The 15,599-nt window shown below is 50.5% G+C and overlaps 1 protein-coding gene across 3 annotated transcripts in view; it reads left to right on the top strand.

The window, feature by feature from the left end:
* Positions 1-15,599, top strand: part of ASIC2 (acid sensing ion channel subunit 2) — a 1,285,436-nt gene that overhangs the window by 1,239,692 nt on the left and 30,145 nt on the right. For all 3 annotated transcript variants that reach the window (XM_043536829.1, XM_043536830.1, XM_037887013.2), the window contains exons 5-7: positions 1,497-1,553; positions 8,122-8,275; positions 9,781-9,872. In XM_043536829.1, coding sequence (XP_043392764.1) covers positions 1,497-1,553; positions 8,122-8,275; positions 9,781-9,872 — 303 coding nt within the window. The remainder of the gene's footprint in view (positions 1-1,496; positions 1,554-8,121; positions 8,276-9,780; positions 9,873-15,599) is intronic.

Here is a 15,599-nt window from a genome sequence, read left to right as displayed (position 1 = left end):
TGGACTAGATGACCTCCTGAGGTCTCTTCCAACCCTAATCTTCTATGATTCTAAGATGATCAGGAACACAACCCCATGATCTGGCTGTCCCAAAGCCTCCAACTGCCAAAAGGTGGGACTGAACAACAGGGGATGGAGCCCTTGAAAATTGCCCTGTTCTGTTCATTCCCTCTGAAGCATGTGGCACTGGCCACTGTTGGAAGTCAGGGTACTGGGCTAGATGGGCCAGTGATCTGAACCAGTCTGGCCGTTCTGATGTTCTTGTGGATAATGTAAAAGAGGACTAGGAAATAAAGGAGCAGAAATAAGTCTTACTCTCTTTGGGATGCGTATCATTTGACTGTGGCCTCAGATGCAAGCTACACTCTGGGACCAATTTATTCACCACTGAAATGCAATCACCTCCGGAGAGGAATGCAAAAGTTGATTAAAAACTCACAGCAGCAGTGCATAATTGTTTGTCATAGGAAGTAAGGATACCATGCTCCATTGAAACTGCAAAGGGGATGTAATTACCAGCCCCCTACCCTTGTGAAAAGTGTTGTGGGGTCATGAATGACCACAAATGGTCAGGGATTTTGTTTAATGTCTCATTTCAAAGAAAGAGTGCAGCAGAGTGCATCTGTAACCAAGTGTCAAGTCCTAGCACCTCTGAACAGAGAGGCAGAGCTATTTCTGCTGGTTCAGCCTGATAGCCAGACCAGATGGGCCCTATTAAGTTAAATTCAGAAGTATAAAAAGGTTGAGTGTTTCTCTGCAGAAGAAGAAACTAGGGACAGTGAGGGGAAAAGCCTTCTTCAGGAGAACAGCCAAGTTCAGGGGAAAGCTTAGGCTCAGGTTTAGGGTTTGTTTTGTTGTTTTTCAACTACACAATAAGTCCCCGGTGTGTGCATGCTGTGTTAGAAACACGTTCAGGAATGTCACCCGCTTATAGATCCATAGCGCCACGGCACAACCTTATTTTAGTTCTGAAAAGGTGCCACTTATTTAATCAGCAACACTGCAGCTCAGAGCTCTCCCATCCAGATACTGACCGAGGCTAACCAAGCCTCACCTGTGGGAGCTGACAAGCTGGACTAGCTATGGAAACCTTTATCCGATGTTATACATGAAACAGCCAACTCCAGTATGTGATCTCCAGAGAGATGCATCGCAAGTGCAGATCAGACCCTGCCTCTCACCCTACGCTGCACACTGGCTGCATGAGCCTCTTTACGTGAACCCCTGCTCCTAGGTTATTGGCACTGCGTGTGCAGACAAGAGGCTGCCTAATGCATGCTTTCTTGCTGTAGTCACTGGCCTTCCACCATGCTCTGATTTCTGACTCCCGATGAAGTGAGCTGTAGCTCACGAAAGCTCATGCTCAAATAAATTGGTTAGTCTCTAAGGTGCCACAAGTACTCCTTTTCTTTTTGCGAATACAGACTAACACGGCTGTTACTCTGAAACCTGACTCCACATGTTTCCCTCTTGTCTTGTGTTTCTTTTCTATGCAGGGGACGCTCCTTTCTGTACTCCGGAGCAGTATAAGGAATGTGCAGAACCTGCGCTGGGTTAGTACACCGGAGGGGCTCTCCGGCCCGTTAGGTCTGTTTGTGATGGCCGGCCTGGCTCTTTGCAGAGTATAATGGCTGTGTCAGATGCCCCAAAGCTGCCTGTACCCTCTTTCCCACTGGGCCAGGATTAATCTGGCGAAGGCAGCACAGGGACAATTTCTGATGATAGCCGAAATGTCATTGAATGCATGTTCCTCCAGTCCCTTTTTTTTTTTGGACCATGTTCTAACTTCATTCTGAACCCTGCATGCTTAGAGCTGAAGGTGCCAGAATAAAGGACCACATGAGCCATATTCTTACGCCTTGGGGACCCCTTGGGCACAGTTCGGAAGTGGCACATTGGGCTGCGGGGCAGGCCGAATGGAGAAAACACCCAACGGGATGGTGTAACCCCACTAACACAGAGTTACTGCTGTGTCACCCGCACCCCCCATACAACCTCCTTCCTCAGCTGGGCCCTCTGCCTTCATTTCAGGGGGCGGCAGGGGATGTTAAAGATACTGTGCAGTTTTCCCGAATGTTCCCGCTGTTGTTCCCAGGTGCTTGCAGGAGCTCTCAGCGGCACTGTGTTATTCTCCCCCGTGTCCGTGTACCTGACCAAAGCTTGGGGCAGGGGCCTTCGAAGGTGAAACCCACTACATTAGGGGCTCCCTTCTGATAGGAAAAGGGTAGGCACCTCAAACCTCTTTGGGGAAGGGACCACCTTTTTGTTCTGTGTTTGTACCCCACCAAGCACAGTGGAGCCCTGGCACTACCCGTAATACACCTAATAGCAGCACCTAGCACAGTGGGGTCCTAGTCCAGAACTGGACTCCTTGGCACTATTCCAATACAAATAAATAATAATTAGTATAGATTGTGTCAGATCTGTGCTCTCTATGTTCCAGCATGCAGCCACTTCCCACTCTGGCCCAGGCAGTAATAGAAGCGGCTGCTTCTTGTCTTGACATGTTACTAAAAGAGCACTTCTGCCCAGCTCCTCCACAACGTTCAGCGCTGTGTAAATATTCTGCCACAACTTATTAAAGGGGCCGTGGAGTACAGGGCCCCAGGGGATTTCACAATGTCTTCGCCCAACGGTAGCTGCTGTTGCTTCCCTAAGCTCTGAGACATGCCTCCTTATGGACAGATGGAAATAATTGGATAAAACTTTGTGTCCTGAAAGGGACAGAAACTTTACAGATCTCTGGTGAGATGGGAGGGTGTGTTATTCATTATTTCAGACTCTAATGTGTTCTGTACCGACTTGATCTGATTTATTCACACTTGTATGCATAAATTACACCAGAAACGAAGCAGTCCCAACCCAGAGAGAGCAGAAATCATGCCATGGGAACTAGGTCAACTGAACCCTGGGTCTCAGATACATTCTGACCCCTAGGGATTCAGATAGCTGTTGGTTTAGAGAGACTCATAACTCCAGAGCTAAGGGTATAACCAGGGTTCAGTGGCTAAGCCTCATTGTCTCTCTCGCTCTCTCTCTCTCTCTCTCTCAGACACACACACACACATCTATTCTCCTGTAACATTTAATGAGATCAAGCTATTCCTATGGCATCTGGGGGTGGGGGAGACTGCGTTTTTGTGCTGTTTATACAGGCCTAGCACAATGGGGTTGTGGTCTATGATTGCGGCTCCTAGGCATTATCACAGCACAAATAACAAAAAATGATCTTTTTCTCTGGTTCCCGTCAGTCAGCTGAGCAGTGATGACGGGGCAGAATGAAGTCTTTCCATCACTTTCTATCTTGTACCAGCTTCACGGCTTCTTTCGTCTTTAAACTTTTTTTGATCTACATCCTTCTTCACCACGTCAGTCCAGTGCATCCACAGTGTTTCTCTGGTTCCTTGCCCTCTGGTTTTATTACCTTGTATGGTATCCCCTCCAGGTCCAGACCACTGCAGTTGTCTTTCTTGAATCTTCTGCAACAGCTTTATTTCTTTCCCTAGCAGTTTTCTTATCTCTTCATTTTTTATTTTCTGCAGTCTTGAAATTCTCAGTATTCCCCTCAGCCACTTCATTTCTGCAGTCAAAATCTGTTGTCATGGCTTTCCTCTGACTGCAGATTTCTGACCTATACAGCACTGTCAGCGTGACAGTGATCTCATATATGTTGATTTTTGTTTTATTGAAATGTCATTAGCCTTCCAGATCATGCTGAGTTTTCCAGATGCACAAGTGGCTAATCCAATTCTTCTCTTTACATCATCTTCATAATTCCCTTTCTTCGCTACCAGTCCTCCAAGGAACATGCATTTCCCCACTTGTTCTAGTTCTTTGTCTCTGAGTTTGACCTTTCTGTCTTTCTCTTGTCCTCCAACTGGTGTCATTTTGATCTTCTCCAAGTTGATCTTCAACCCAGATTTTCTGCTTTCCTGGCCTACCTTGTCTGTAAATCCTCCTTGGTCAATGCTGTGTGGTCAATATCCAAGGTTATGCACTGTCCTCCCACATAACATGACTTCTCCAATTTCATATCTCAATGCTACAGCCGTCACTGTGTCCAGTACCAGGTTGAACAAATCCAGGGATAGAATGCATCCTTATCTCACTTCTGTGGTTGTCCCGAACCATTCCATCAGCCTTTTTGTCTGCTCTCACCACCCTCATCAACTTGCTGTAGACATTCTCTATTACCTGCACCAATTTTTCAGGGGTGCTACACAATCTCATAACTTGCCATAAGCCTTTGGCCAAATGCTATCAAGAAGCCCATTTGAAGTCTATAAAATGGTTGTAACAGGTTTGGTTGTATACTATGTATTTCTCTGGTGTCTGTTTTACCACAAATAACTGATCTATTGTATTTCTGGGCTAGTTCCTCTGAAAGCGCCACTTCCACATTCCCCTTTTGCAATGTCTTGGTGAATGGTTTCCGCGGCAGACTCACTACATAGTGTTTCTGAGGGGTCTCGCACTTACTCTGATCTCCCTTTTTTGTAGATCGGTACTACAATTACTTTCCCCTGTTCGCTTGGTACTTGCTCTTGTTTGTCGACCTGCTTGAGTAGCTTGTGCATTGCCTTTACCTTGGAGCAGCTCTGCAGTGACCTTGTCACTTCTCGGCGCCTTTTTGTTTTTCAAACTTTCTATTAAGATCTTAGCTTCTTCTTCTAAGAATTCCAGCATCTACTCTCCCTCATTTGTGCTGGGACGCTTCTCCGGGGCTGTTTCGTCTTCTATGTTCTGCACATTGTACAGCTCTTCAAAGTATTTTTTCCATTACTTAGTCTTTCCTTGTTCATCCTCAATTATTTGTTCGCACTTGTCTTTACCACTGACCCCTTCAATTCATATCTCCCACTCAGTTCTCTTATCTTGTGATACAACCCACAGTTCTCTTTGCCTATTCTTCTCCTTCTTTACATTGTTCGCTTAACCCAGTTGTTTCTGTGTCTCTTCACTTTTGCTACTATCTTTGTGGTGAGCCTGTTGTACTCAGCTCTTAGACTCACATCCTCCTTTTTATTCTCCTTCAGCTTCCTATGCTTGTCACTCGGTTGCAGCGCTTCAGCTGTTATCCTCCTTGAACTTGTAATCCTAAACTTGTTCAGCCGCTCTCATAATCACATTTTTACACTGTTCCTTGTCTCTTCAAGGCTCATTTCTTCACCAGAGAGGTGATGTTTTCCCGCACATTCTTTCCTCATATCTGACTCTTTGAACTTGCCCATGTCATAGATCTCAGTTCTTGGCACTTTTCAGATTGCTCTCAGCCTCCACTTCATTGATGCCAGCAGTAACATTTGATCTGGTCTGATATCAGCCACAAATGATCTGCACAACACATTTGATTTCCATCTGTGATTCACAAGCACAAAGTCTACCATGTTCTTCTTTTGCCCATTAGGTGATAGCCATGTCCGCTTCCTCCCCGGCTTACTTTGTGGAAATAGCATGGTTGTTGTCAGCAGATTGTTGCGTAGGCAGGAATTTAATAGCCTTTCTCCTCTCCCATTTTCTTCACCTTATCCAAATCTGCCTACTGCTCCAGTGCAGGAATTCCAGTCCTAGCCTACTTTCACATTAAAATCTCCCATCATCATAACATGTCTTGTCTTGAAACTTCTGGTATTGTTTTCTGTAGAGCGTTATAAAATATATCACTTTCTTCCCTGGTGGCTGCTGAGGTTAGCACGTGTATTTGTACTATTGTAACTCCATGAGATTTGATTCTGAATCTCACCTTCAACATATAAGTAGATAGCAGGTTAAATGCCATAAGAGTCTGGTGTGGCTTAGGCTTTATCACCAATGCAACTCTGTCCTGGTGTCCACCATCTTCTCTTCCCGATATCAATATCCTATGTGCATCGTGGGAGAATCCTCTTTGCCTTCCCATCTTGGTTCACATAGACCAGTGATTTCCCACTCATACCTTTTCAACTCATACATCATTACTGCATGTCCTCCAGCCTGGTATAGTGTTCTTCCATTCCATGTTCCAGCAAGTCTTGTCCTTTGAGTTCATCACGTAATTCCCTGTCCTACATACTGTTGTGTTTGTGTCTGTTCTGATCTCATACTTTTTGCCCCTGCCTCAATGTCTGATCAGTGATCGCAGCCCTTGTTTGTCTGGGTGACAGCCAAGCTGGATACTTTTCTTTCTCTTTCCAGTCTTCATTCAATTTCTATGGTCCAGTAGTCTCCACGCGTTTGACCGTGACTCCTTGGCTTTGTGGTTGACCAGTGTATCATAATCCATCTGCACCAAAGCTCTAAGCTATCCACTAGCTTTCTCCATCACCACTCCCACCAGTGTTATACTTTGAAAGTTGTTTTGCTAGCTTCACCATAGGAGACTTGGTGCACTTGGACAGCCATATGTTCCCTTTTGCAAGTGGCTATTGCTGCTAGCTATGCTCACAAGGTTTAACATGCCAGCAGAGGCAAGGTCCCGGGGCATGGTCCCAGAGGCAAGGTCCCTATGCTGCAGAGCACACATAGCTACTTGGAGCCACTAATGATTGACGAGTGAGTTGTTAGGACCAACTGCAAGCAAACACCCCATGTACGCGTGGCTGTTTACTATGCAGAGCTCATCCTAATCACCCCAACAAACAATAATAATAGTATTTAGTGATCATTTTAGGCTCAGAAGAGAATTTTCTTGCAGAGTTTCAGAAGTTTGGGATAAACAGTTCTGAAACAGCAGACCCTCAGAAACACTGTGTAACATGCCATCTGATGTGTTCACAAAGAACCTTAACTGTGACACAGCAGATGGGCCTGCAGAGTATTTCAGCATATGCCTCACTAATTGTATGTTCTGTAGATGAATATACCCATAAGTCAGTGAGGTGAGTGTCGGAGCAGTGCATAGGGACGTGTGCTGTGTTCGAGTTAAGGTTGTTTGTGAAATGCCAAATATTTGCATGTCTGTATTGTCTTTAACTGTGTGGCCAAGCTGTAAGGCTCATGGGAGGAATATTAATAGAAATTCCCTTAAGCTGGTCATCTCCATACTGTTTAATCTCTTGTAATTGTCATGTAACACACCCCTGACACCACCTTAGCTAAAAGCAAAGGATAGAAATAAAGGGTAACATTTTTCTAAAGCACCTAAGTCCTTTTTTAAAGAATGGCTTAGGCACTTGGGGGCCATATTTTTAAAGACATTTAGGTGACTAAAGACACCAGTAAGAGCCTAGTAGCATTTTCAAAGGTGTCCAAAGGGAGTTAGGCACCTAGGCGGTTTTAAAATCCCACTAGGCACCTAGCTGCATCCTTAGGCACCTAAATACCTTTAAAAATCTGTCCCTAAGGCTGTGTCTACACTACGGGGACTGTAACAGCACAGCCGTGGTGCCATAGCTACCCTGCTGTAACCCCGTAGCGTAGATGCAGCCTACAGCTATGGAAGGGGTATCTCCATTGTTGTAGAAACACAGTCTCCTCGAGTGATGGTAGCTAGGGTGATAGAAGCATTCTTCCATTGACCCAGCTGTGCCTACACAGGGGGTTGGCATAGCTTTGGAGCTCAGGGGTGTGGATTTTTCACACCCCCTGAGAGATGCCACTATGGCAACCTACTTTTTAAGTATAGATCAAGCCTAAGTCACTTTTGAAAATGGAGCTTTTAGGTTCCTAAGCCACTTAGATGCTTTTGAAGATTTTACCCACCATCTTCAAGACCCCCATCCCTCCAGTAAGGCCTTTATCCCAACGCAGCCTCCTGGATTGCCCCAGGGTGGAGACCAAACCTGGCTGGAGATGGAAGAGCTGCATAACATTGCATATGCAGCCATTATAGAGCACCCCCTTCCTTTGTCCACCCCCAGCAAACCTGGGCTCTGGACCAATCCAGGGGAAGAGCTGTCTCAATCTCCCAGGCTGATAGGAATGGCTGCAGCAGAGGAGGGATGGATTGAATGGTTGGAAACTCTGCCTCTTCTTATCGAAGAGTTGGCTTGTTCAGCCCTTCCCTGGACAGGGAAGTCTCTTCCACCCCCTCTTTGCTTTGAATCATCAAGAAGAAAGGGCTTGTTTGAACCACCCTGCCCACCAACTCCTGTGAGCTGTCTGGGATGGTCCCTGAGACCCACTTCACTCTCCTGTTTGCAGGTTTGCTTGCTGAAAAGGACAGCAATTACTGTATCTGCAGGATGCCGTGTAACCTGACCAGATACAACAAAGAGCTATCCATGGTGAAGATCCCCAGCAAGACTTCAGCCAAGTACCTGGAGAAGAAGTTTAACAAGTCTGAAAAATACATCTCGTAAGTGAGGGCACTGGCCCATTGCTGCCGGTTCCTCCCTTTTCACAGTGGTGATGGCATAAGTGGGTGGCGTGAGCAGACAGGATGGCTGTGCCGGGGTCATGCAGCCTAGGGGCAAGGAGAGCTCAGTTCTGTTCCCAGCTGTGCTGTCACTGGGCAAATCACTGCCTTTCCCACTGTTTGCCTTGTCTATGTAGTTTGTAAACTCTTCAGAGCCGGGACTGTCGCTCACAATGTGTCAGTGTAGCACCCAGCCCTGCAGGTCCCTGATCTCTGTTGGGATTGTCATACAAGTAGTAATAAGAGGCTGCTTGCCCCAAGGATGCTGTTCACATTTCTGCAGGCATGCTTAACCGAAAGCCGAAGCTCCAAAATCTTTCTGACAGGAAAGCTGAAGTTAGAGAAGAACGCGGGCACATGCAGAGTCGTTAGCTGAGTTCTGCAAAGTTGTTTTGCCTGGTGGATAGGCACTTGCCTAGGTCCTTGATACAAGTTTCTGCTCTGCTGAGAGCTTTCTCTGTGACCGTGGCCAGGTCATTGAGCCTCTCCATGCCTCAGTTTCCCCATCTGTATAATGGGGATAACAGCCCTGCCCTGCCTCCCAGGGGGGTTGTGAGGATAAATACAGTAAAGATTGTGAGGTGCTCAGATGCTACGGTCATGGGGGCCAGAAAAACACCATAGATAAATAGGTATCCTCAGCCTCATTGATTTCATGAGTGAATAGCATCTGTAAAACAGGGTTACCCTGGCCAGATAGTTTCAGGACCTAAACCCTCCTCTGCTAACACCACATTCTGGCTACATCTTCACTGCAGAAGTGAGTGTGTTTTACATGGAGCTACGGTGTAAAATTCAAGCAAAGGCAAGGCACTGGTAGCTGTTACCTGAGTGTGGCTATTCAAGGTCAACCCTCTGCATTGGCTCCATTAGCTTTTAAATCAAGATAGCTATCGCAATGTGAAAACCACGCCTTTTACTGCAGCAAAGACATTTTTCTGTGCTGTGGGCACAGCCCATATGAACCTGGGATCTAGAGGGCGGATGGGTGGAATTAGCAGTTTGATGCATCAGAGAAGAAATTAGACTCTCGCTCTCTCCTGCTGTGCCCATGATCAGTATGGAGGCACTGGTAGTAATTCCATGTGTTAAGCGTCCTTGTGCCACCTGCCATTCTACACAGGCTCACCCCTCAGGAGAAAGATGAAATCAGGACTGGGTGTCTCTTTCTAAAAAATATGCACTTGCTCAGCTACAAGATTTGGGCTTGATGCAGGAATCTCTGGGTGAGGTTAAGCAGAAGATCAGACTGGATGGTCATGATGGCTCCTTCCGGCTTTAAAATCTCCGAATCTCAGCTTGTGTTGGTGGAGCTGCCGAGGCCTCTTCAGAGAGAGCAGCAGGGACAGCGGAAGAAGGCAAACTAGTCCCACTTCATTTCCTGTTACAAGGCAAGTGCAGCAGCCGGGGGCTGGTGTTCTGATGGCTTTGTCCTGTTTCTGCAGAGAGAATATTCTCGTGCTGGATATATTTTTTGAAGCACTCAACTATGAGACAATTGAGCAGAAGAAAGCATACGAAGTGGCAGCCTTACTTGGTAAGTGAAGATCTTATCATACAGATTTCTGCCTTTGTGTATGGGCGTGGGTGGGTGGAGGGGCGTGTGTGCAGAATAGATGGCGGTGTGCAGGGGGGCGTGCAGGCTGAGCGTGCATACAGTGTGTTTTTTAATGGCCTGGGAGATGACCCAGGGGTTTTGGAGAACTGGCAAAGTAACCGCACCTGTTCTTCCATCGTGGTCTGTGAAGGGGTCCACTCACTGCATGTGCGCCTCCTTGTGGCTGGGTCTGGGAATTAGCTCTTGCCCTATCTGGTGTCCCTTTCCCATCAGTTGCTTGCACTGTGGCCCTTCTCTCTCTCCATGACTCAGGGTGCTCCCTCTTTGGCATTCTGCCCTCGGGCTAGGTCACTATGTAGTCCTTCCCCCCCCCCCTTCTGCCCCACCCTGCCCCCTTCCAGGGTAACAAAGTCCCACAAGACAAGCAATCTGGATGGCGGCTCGGGCAGTCTTCTGCTCAACTCCCAGCTTGGTGACACTTTCCCAGCGGCTGGTAGAGGAACCCAGGCCCACCTGCTACTCCAGGTTCCAGCCCAGGGACTTTGCGACTAGCAACCTAGATCTGCTCAGTCTCAGAGCCTGTTTCTGTTTCCTTGGGCTCCTTCCTACCCTCCTCTCTGTCTCCTTGCCTATCTCTGGGCTTGCCAGCAGAGCTTCCTCTGCTCCCCATAGTTACTTCACCCCTCTTGGCCTCTTGCCTGACTCTCCAGTCCAGGGCAGGACCCCAGGGTTTACTATCCCCCTGGACCTCCTCCTTGTCCCTGGCCAACTCCCTTTCCCTGTAAGGAGCAACTACAGCCCCTTCCCTGCAGTCCCCTCTTGCTCTCACTTCCTGGCTTTATCACCCTACCCTAGCATCTCCCCCCAGCTGGGCTTTGTCTGCCATTAGCCCCTAACATTAGCCCCCTGGTTCCCCTCCCAGTGCAGCATCTAAGGTTAATTGGTCCCTGCTGGCCCATATTAACCCACTCAGGGCTTGCGTGGGGTGGACACCCTCTCACGTGGCCTGAAATCCATTTCTGGCTTTCCTGCCATCACCCAGTGGGTGAATGGCCCAGGCCTGGGAGCAAACCCTGCCTGAGAGTGGAACCAAAGCTAGTACAAGCCGTGGCCAGCAAAGGTCAGTAGGAGCCCAGTCCCTGAGGAATAGGGCACTGACCCCATCTTTGCTCCATGTAATTGCTACCTTATGCAGAGTCATCGGGACACATGGCTGATTTAGCCCAGTGTGCTGAGTGGCACAGGGAGTTGGCAAGGCGCTGTGACACTGTTTGCTTCCAGGTGCTGGCTGCACTGTGGCCCCAGTCACTCGTGACTGGAGATTGTTACTCTCTGGGACCCTGTGCATGACTGGCTGGGTCCCAGTCCAGTTCTTAGTGAAACCCTTGCCCAAATCTGCATTAATTGTCCACATGGGCAGAGAGGCCAGGACTGAATGGGAGTGAAGTGCAGTGGTGTGGGAAGCTTGCCCTGCTCCTGCCCATGCGGTGCCCATTCTGTCCAGAAATACAGGACTTCAGTCTCCAGCGCTGGCAGCCCAGTGCCTTTCACCTGGGCTGAATTCATTCCACCTTTCCCACCACCAAAGCTGTGACACTTCACTCTGTGGTACTGAGCGCATATGGGGTACCAGACAGAGCACTAGCCTGGGATTCAGGGGCTGGAGTCCATTATCTGCTCTGCTACAGAGCGCCCTGCGTGACCTTGGGCAAGTCCCTTAGTCTCACTGTGCTATACCGTGAGAATTCCTGCCCTGCTGCACAGCAGGGTAAGGAGGGCGACTGCATTGTCAGGTGCTCAGATATCGCAGTGACAGGGTCATAGATAGAAGGGAAATGCTCTGCATTGTTGTCTCTGTTTTCTGATGCACCATATAGCTAGTTAGCTGGTGTCCAGCTATCCACCACCTGCCTCTCACCTAGCATTAGGTTATAAGGGCCTGATTTGGCACCAACACTTCTGGGCAGCTAAATTTGTCTCTTTAAATGAAGAGAGACACTCGGAGGTTAAATCTCCCAGAGGAAGGAAACAAATTGGAACGGGAGACGGGCTGCAAACTCGGATGGGGGTTGGGCTGCCGGAGAGACAGGGGAGCTTACCCACTTGAATTCACCTGTTGGGATCTGATTTCATTACCATACCTAGGTGAATCCTTTTAATTCTGGTTACTACAGCTCCCAGTTCCTTCAATTACAGGCAAGAGCCATGACAGAATCAAGAGCTACAGTTCTTTTAACCCTGTCTGGCTTCTCCGAAGCAGACAGGCTGGCTGTGTGCCCCCCACCTCCAATCCCCTGTGGCTCACTGCTCGGAGCTGAAGTACAATGCCACAAAATTTGGGGCCATCGGCATCTCTGTTCAAGAGAGGCCCAGGAATAGCAGCGGGGGCCTATGAGCCAGGACTGAGGTGCATTGCAGAGAATGCGGGGTGTACAGTGAATCAGCAGCATGGGGCATTAGCAGAGCTGGGGGAGGCTTGGAACCGGGATGCGGGGTTGCTACAGGTCAGGTCCGAGTTGCGAGAGCAGAGCTGTGTGTGCGAAGCTCATGTGCCTGCATTGTGCTTAGCTCCGGCTAGGGCTTTGGGTCCCTTGCTTTAACAAGCTTTGAACTCACCCACCATTCCAGTTTAATCCCATGGCTTTGGACGCTCTGGTCACAGGCCGCAGGGCGAGGGTGGCAGTTTTTGTCAGTGTTTCTCTGCAAACACTGAAATCTGCTCTCTGTGTTGTTCCAGCCAGACAAGTGAGGGGAGCTGGATTAAACCAAATATTTGCTGTTGACAAACGTCCTCCTGGTCTTTGCAGCCCTAATGCTGATGCATTGCCTCAGAGCCCTGCCCAAAACAGCCCCGCTCCGGCTGTAAGCACCCAGCTTCCCCACAGATCCTCAGGCAGGTCTGCTGGGACCTACTCCCCCTCCCCTCACCTAGAGAGCAGGGACCTGCCCCTCCCTCACCTCTGGGCCTCACACAGAGCAGGGACCTGCCCCTCCCACGCCCTGGGCATTACACACAGCAAGGACCTGCCCCTCCCCCAGCCCAGTCATCCCACAGAGCAGGGATCTGCCCCTCCCCCGGGCCTCACATCGAGCAGGGACCCACCCCTCCCCCACCCCGGGCATCTCACAGAGCAAGGACCTGCCCCCCTGCCCCCGCCACCCTTGGGCATTTCACACAGCAGGGACCTACCCCCCCCCCCAATCTTGGGCATTGCACAGAGCAGCAATCTACCCCCTCCCACCCGTCGGGAATAAGGGCCCATGTCACTGCAGTGACAATGGTGCACTGAATGTGGGTCACTGGCCTGGCTCCGGGCCCAGGCGTGGGGTAGGGTCATCCAGAACAGCTCTCCAGCACAGGACAGCGGCTCGTCTCCCCAGCCCGGGACCGAGGCATGGTCAGTCTGAATCTGGACTCCAGCAGGGTCTGGAGGCGCAAAGTGTGGGAAACGGGCCATGGTCCTGGCTGGCACCCAGCGCCCAGCCCTGCAGGAAGCCCGGAGCAGAGCGAGACACCTGACATTGCTGGGGTGCTGCCAAGGGCTCCCTGAGCCCTGAGACTGGCCCCGTCTACAGCCAGTCTCCCCGGCAGGCAGCGCTGACAGTAAAGCACTGTATTGTGTTTATTACAAGCCAGAAGATGCGAGGGATGGGGGAGCCTGAAAAATGCAAGCAAGAGACCTGTCATGTCTCGAGCCCGGCAACAGTTTTTTGAAGGTGTGCCGGTAATGAGCACCATAAACCCTAATTGAAGTCGTCAGCGTTGCCTTGTGTAGGGACAGCTCCCTCTCCCGCGGAGCGGATCTGTCAGCAGGGCACTGCCGGGCTGGGGCGAGGCAGGCTGCAGAGACAGGCCTCGGTCACTGAGCTCATGGGCTGGGAAGCCCACCCGGCCTCTCCCTGCTCACGGTGCCCAAGTCCGGGTCTGTCAGGGACGGGGCAAGAAGTTTTGGGACAGAGCTGGCCAGTGACAAAGGAGCAGGGGCAGAGGGCTGAGCCCTCATAGAATATCAGGGTTGGAAGGGACCTCAGGAGGTCATCTAGTCCAACCCCCGGCTCAAAGCAGGACCAATCCCCAACTTTTGCCCCAGATCCCTAAATGGACCCCTCGAGGATTGAACTCACAACCCTGTGTTTAGCAGGCCAATGCTCAAACCACTGAGCTATCCCTCCCCTCCTCCTGACCCCCGCCCCCCGCCCTGAGCAGTTCGGGCCTGCATGATGGCCATGGAGGCGCTTGGCCAGGGAGTCTCAGATGTCTGCATATGGCGGGTCACAGCCTAGCTCAGAGGCTGTCTCTTGGCTGTGCCTCATCCCACAGAGGGACCCTCACAGCCCATGCCCCCCACCCCACTCAAGGGTCACTCAAAGCCCATGCCCCACCCAGGGTCATGCATGGCCTGCACTCTTTCCAGCCCCAAGGTCATGCACAACCCCTGTCCCCTCCCCACCCCGGGGTCACACATAGCTCATGCCCCCTCCCCACTTGGGGCTCCTGCATAACCCGCTGCCAACCGAGGGGTCACATGCAACCCACCCCTGCTCCCCACCCATGGGTCATCAGACCTTTCAACCAGCAAACCTGCCAACACTTGACACCGGCCATGGCAATATGATGGTCGTGGGTGGCCCAGGCTGAGGGGTGGGGCTGAGGGATTCGGTATGTGGGAGGGGGCTCCAGGCTGGGGTAGGGGGTTGGGGTGCAGAAGGGGGTACGGGCTTTGTGCTGTGGGTGCAGGCTCTGGGGTGGGGCCGGGGATGAGAGGTTTTGGGTGCAGGAGGGGGCTCCAGGCTGGGGGGTGGGGCTGAGGGATTCAGAGTGTGGTCGAAAACGGGCTGCCTGGCAACCCTACGCAGGCTCCGTGTCCCATCGGGGGTCACCCGTTCATTTACAGATCAGGATGGTTTTAAAAGAGGAAACCTCTTGCAGTATATTTTTTCGGAGGTGGGGGGTGCTCTGAGTCAGAGGCATTGTGCCCCCTCCCTGCACCAGGGGAGGAGCACACTCTGAACTGCAGTGACCGTGTCCTGCTTGGGTCGGCTGGGGGCTGAGCTGGACCCCCCCTGCATTCAGCAGAGCCATGACAACACATGTGCCTGCTCCCCTATTTTCACCCGGCGTGAGGGGCCAGCCACAGCCCCCAGGCCTGCTCCAACGGGCCACACTGAAATCTCCGCCTTTGAGCAGGTCAAGGGCTATTCCCATCCTGGCAGGGGCTTTCCTTGGCATACCAAGCCCCCTGCCGCCCGCCTTTGTGTTTCTCCGCAGTAGGTTTTCCTGCTGCTCTCCTGTTGCTTTGATGAAAGCGCAGCTTCATTTGTGTTTGTGCTGTGCCAACCTTAATCACTTACAAAGATTTTCCTGGGGCCCCCTCCATTAAATCTGTCCTCTCTCTGGCTCTCTGGAGCCACAAGGCAGCGTCGCATCTTGCTGCTCTGTGCCTAAATGAATAGTGGCTGAACACCCTTCAATAAACTCGGCGTCGGAGTCAGTCCGAGGGAGCTCGCCCTGGGCAGAATTAGGTGAAACCCCGATCGATGGTGTCGCCTCCGTGCAATCGCTGAGCCACTGCGAAGAGCGGAGCCATGCTTCAAATGGGGTTTGCTGCTCACTGAACTACACAGACCCAGATAATTTCATTACGTTTGCTTGAGTTCAGTCAGAAATCATGAACAGGGCATAAAATATTCCTGGAACTGAGGGGG

This window comes from Chelonia mydas, chromosome 27 (genome assembly GCF_015237465.2).
Source record: "Chelonia mydas isolate rCheMyd1 chromosome 27, rCheMyd1.pri.v2, whole genome shotgun sequence".
In the NCBI taxonomy this organism is placed as follows: Eukaryota; Metazoa; Chordata; order Testudines; family Cheloniidae; genus Chelonia; species Chelonia mydas.
This window is presented reverse-complemented; position numbering and strand designations above follow the sequence as displayed.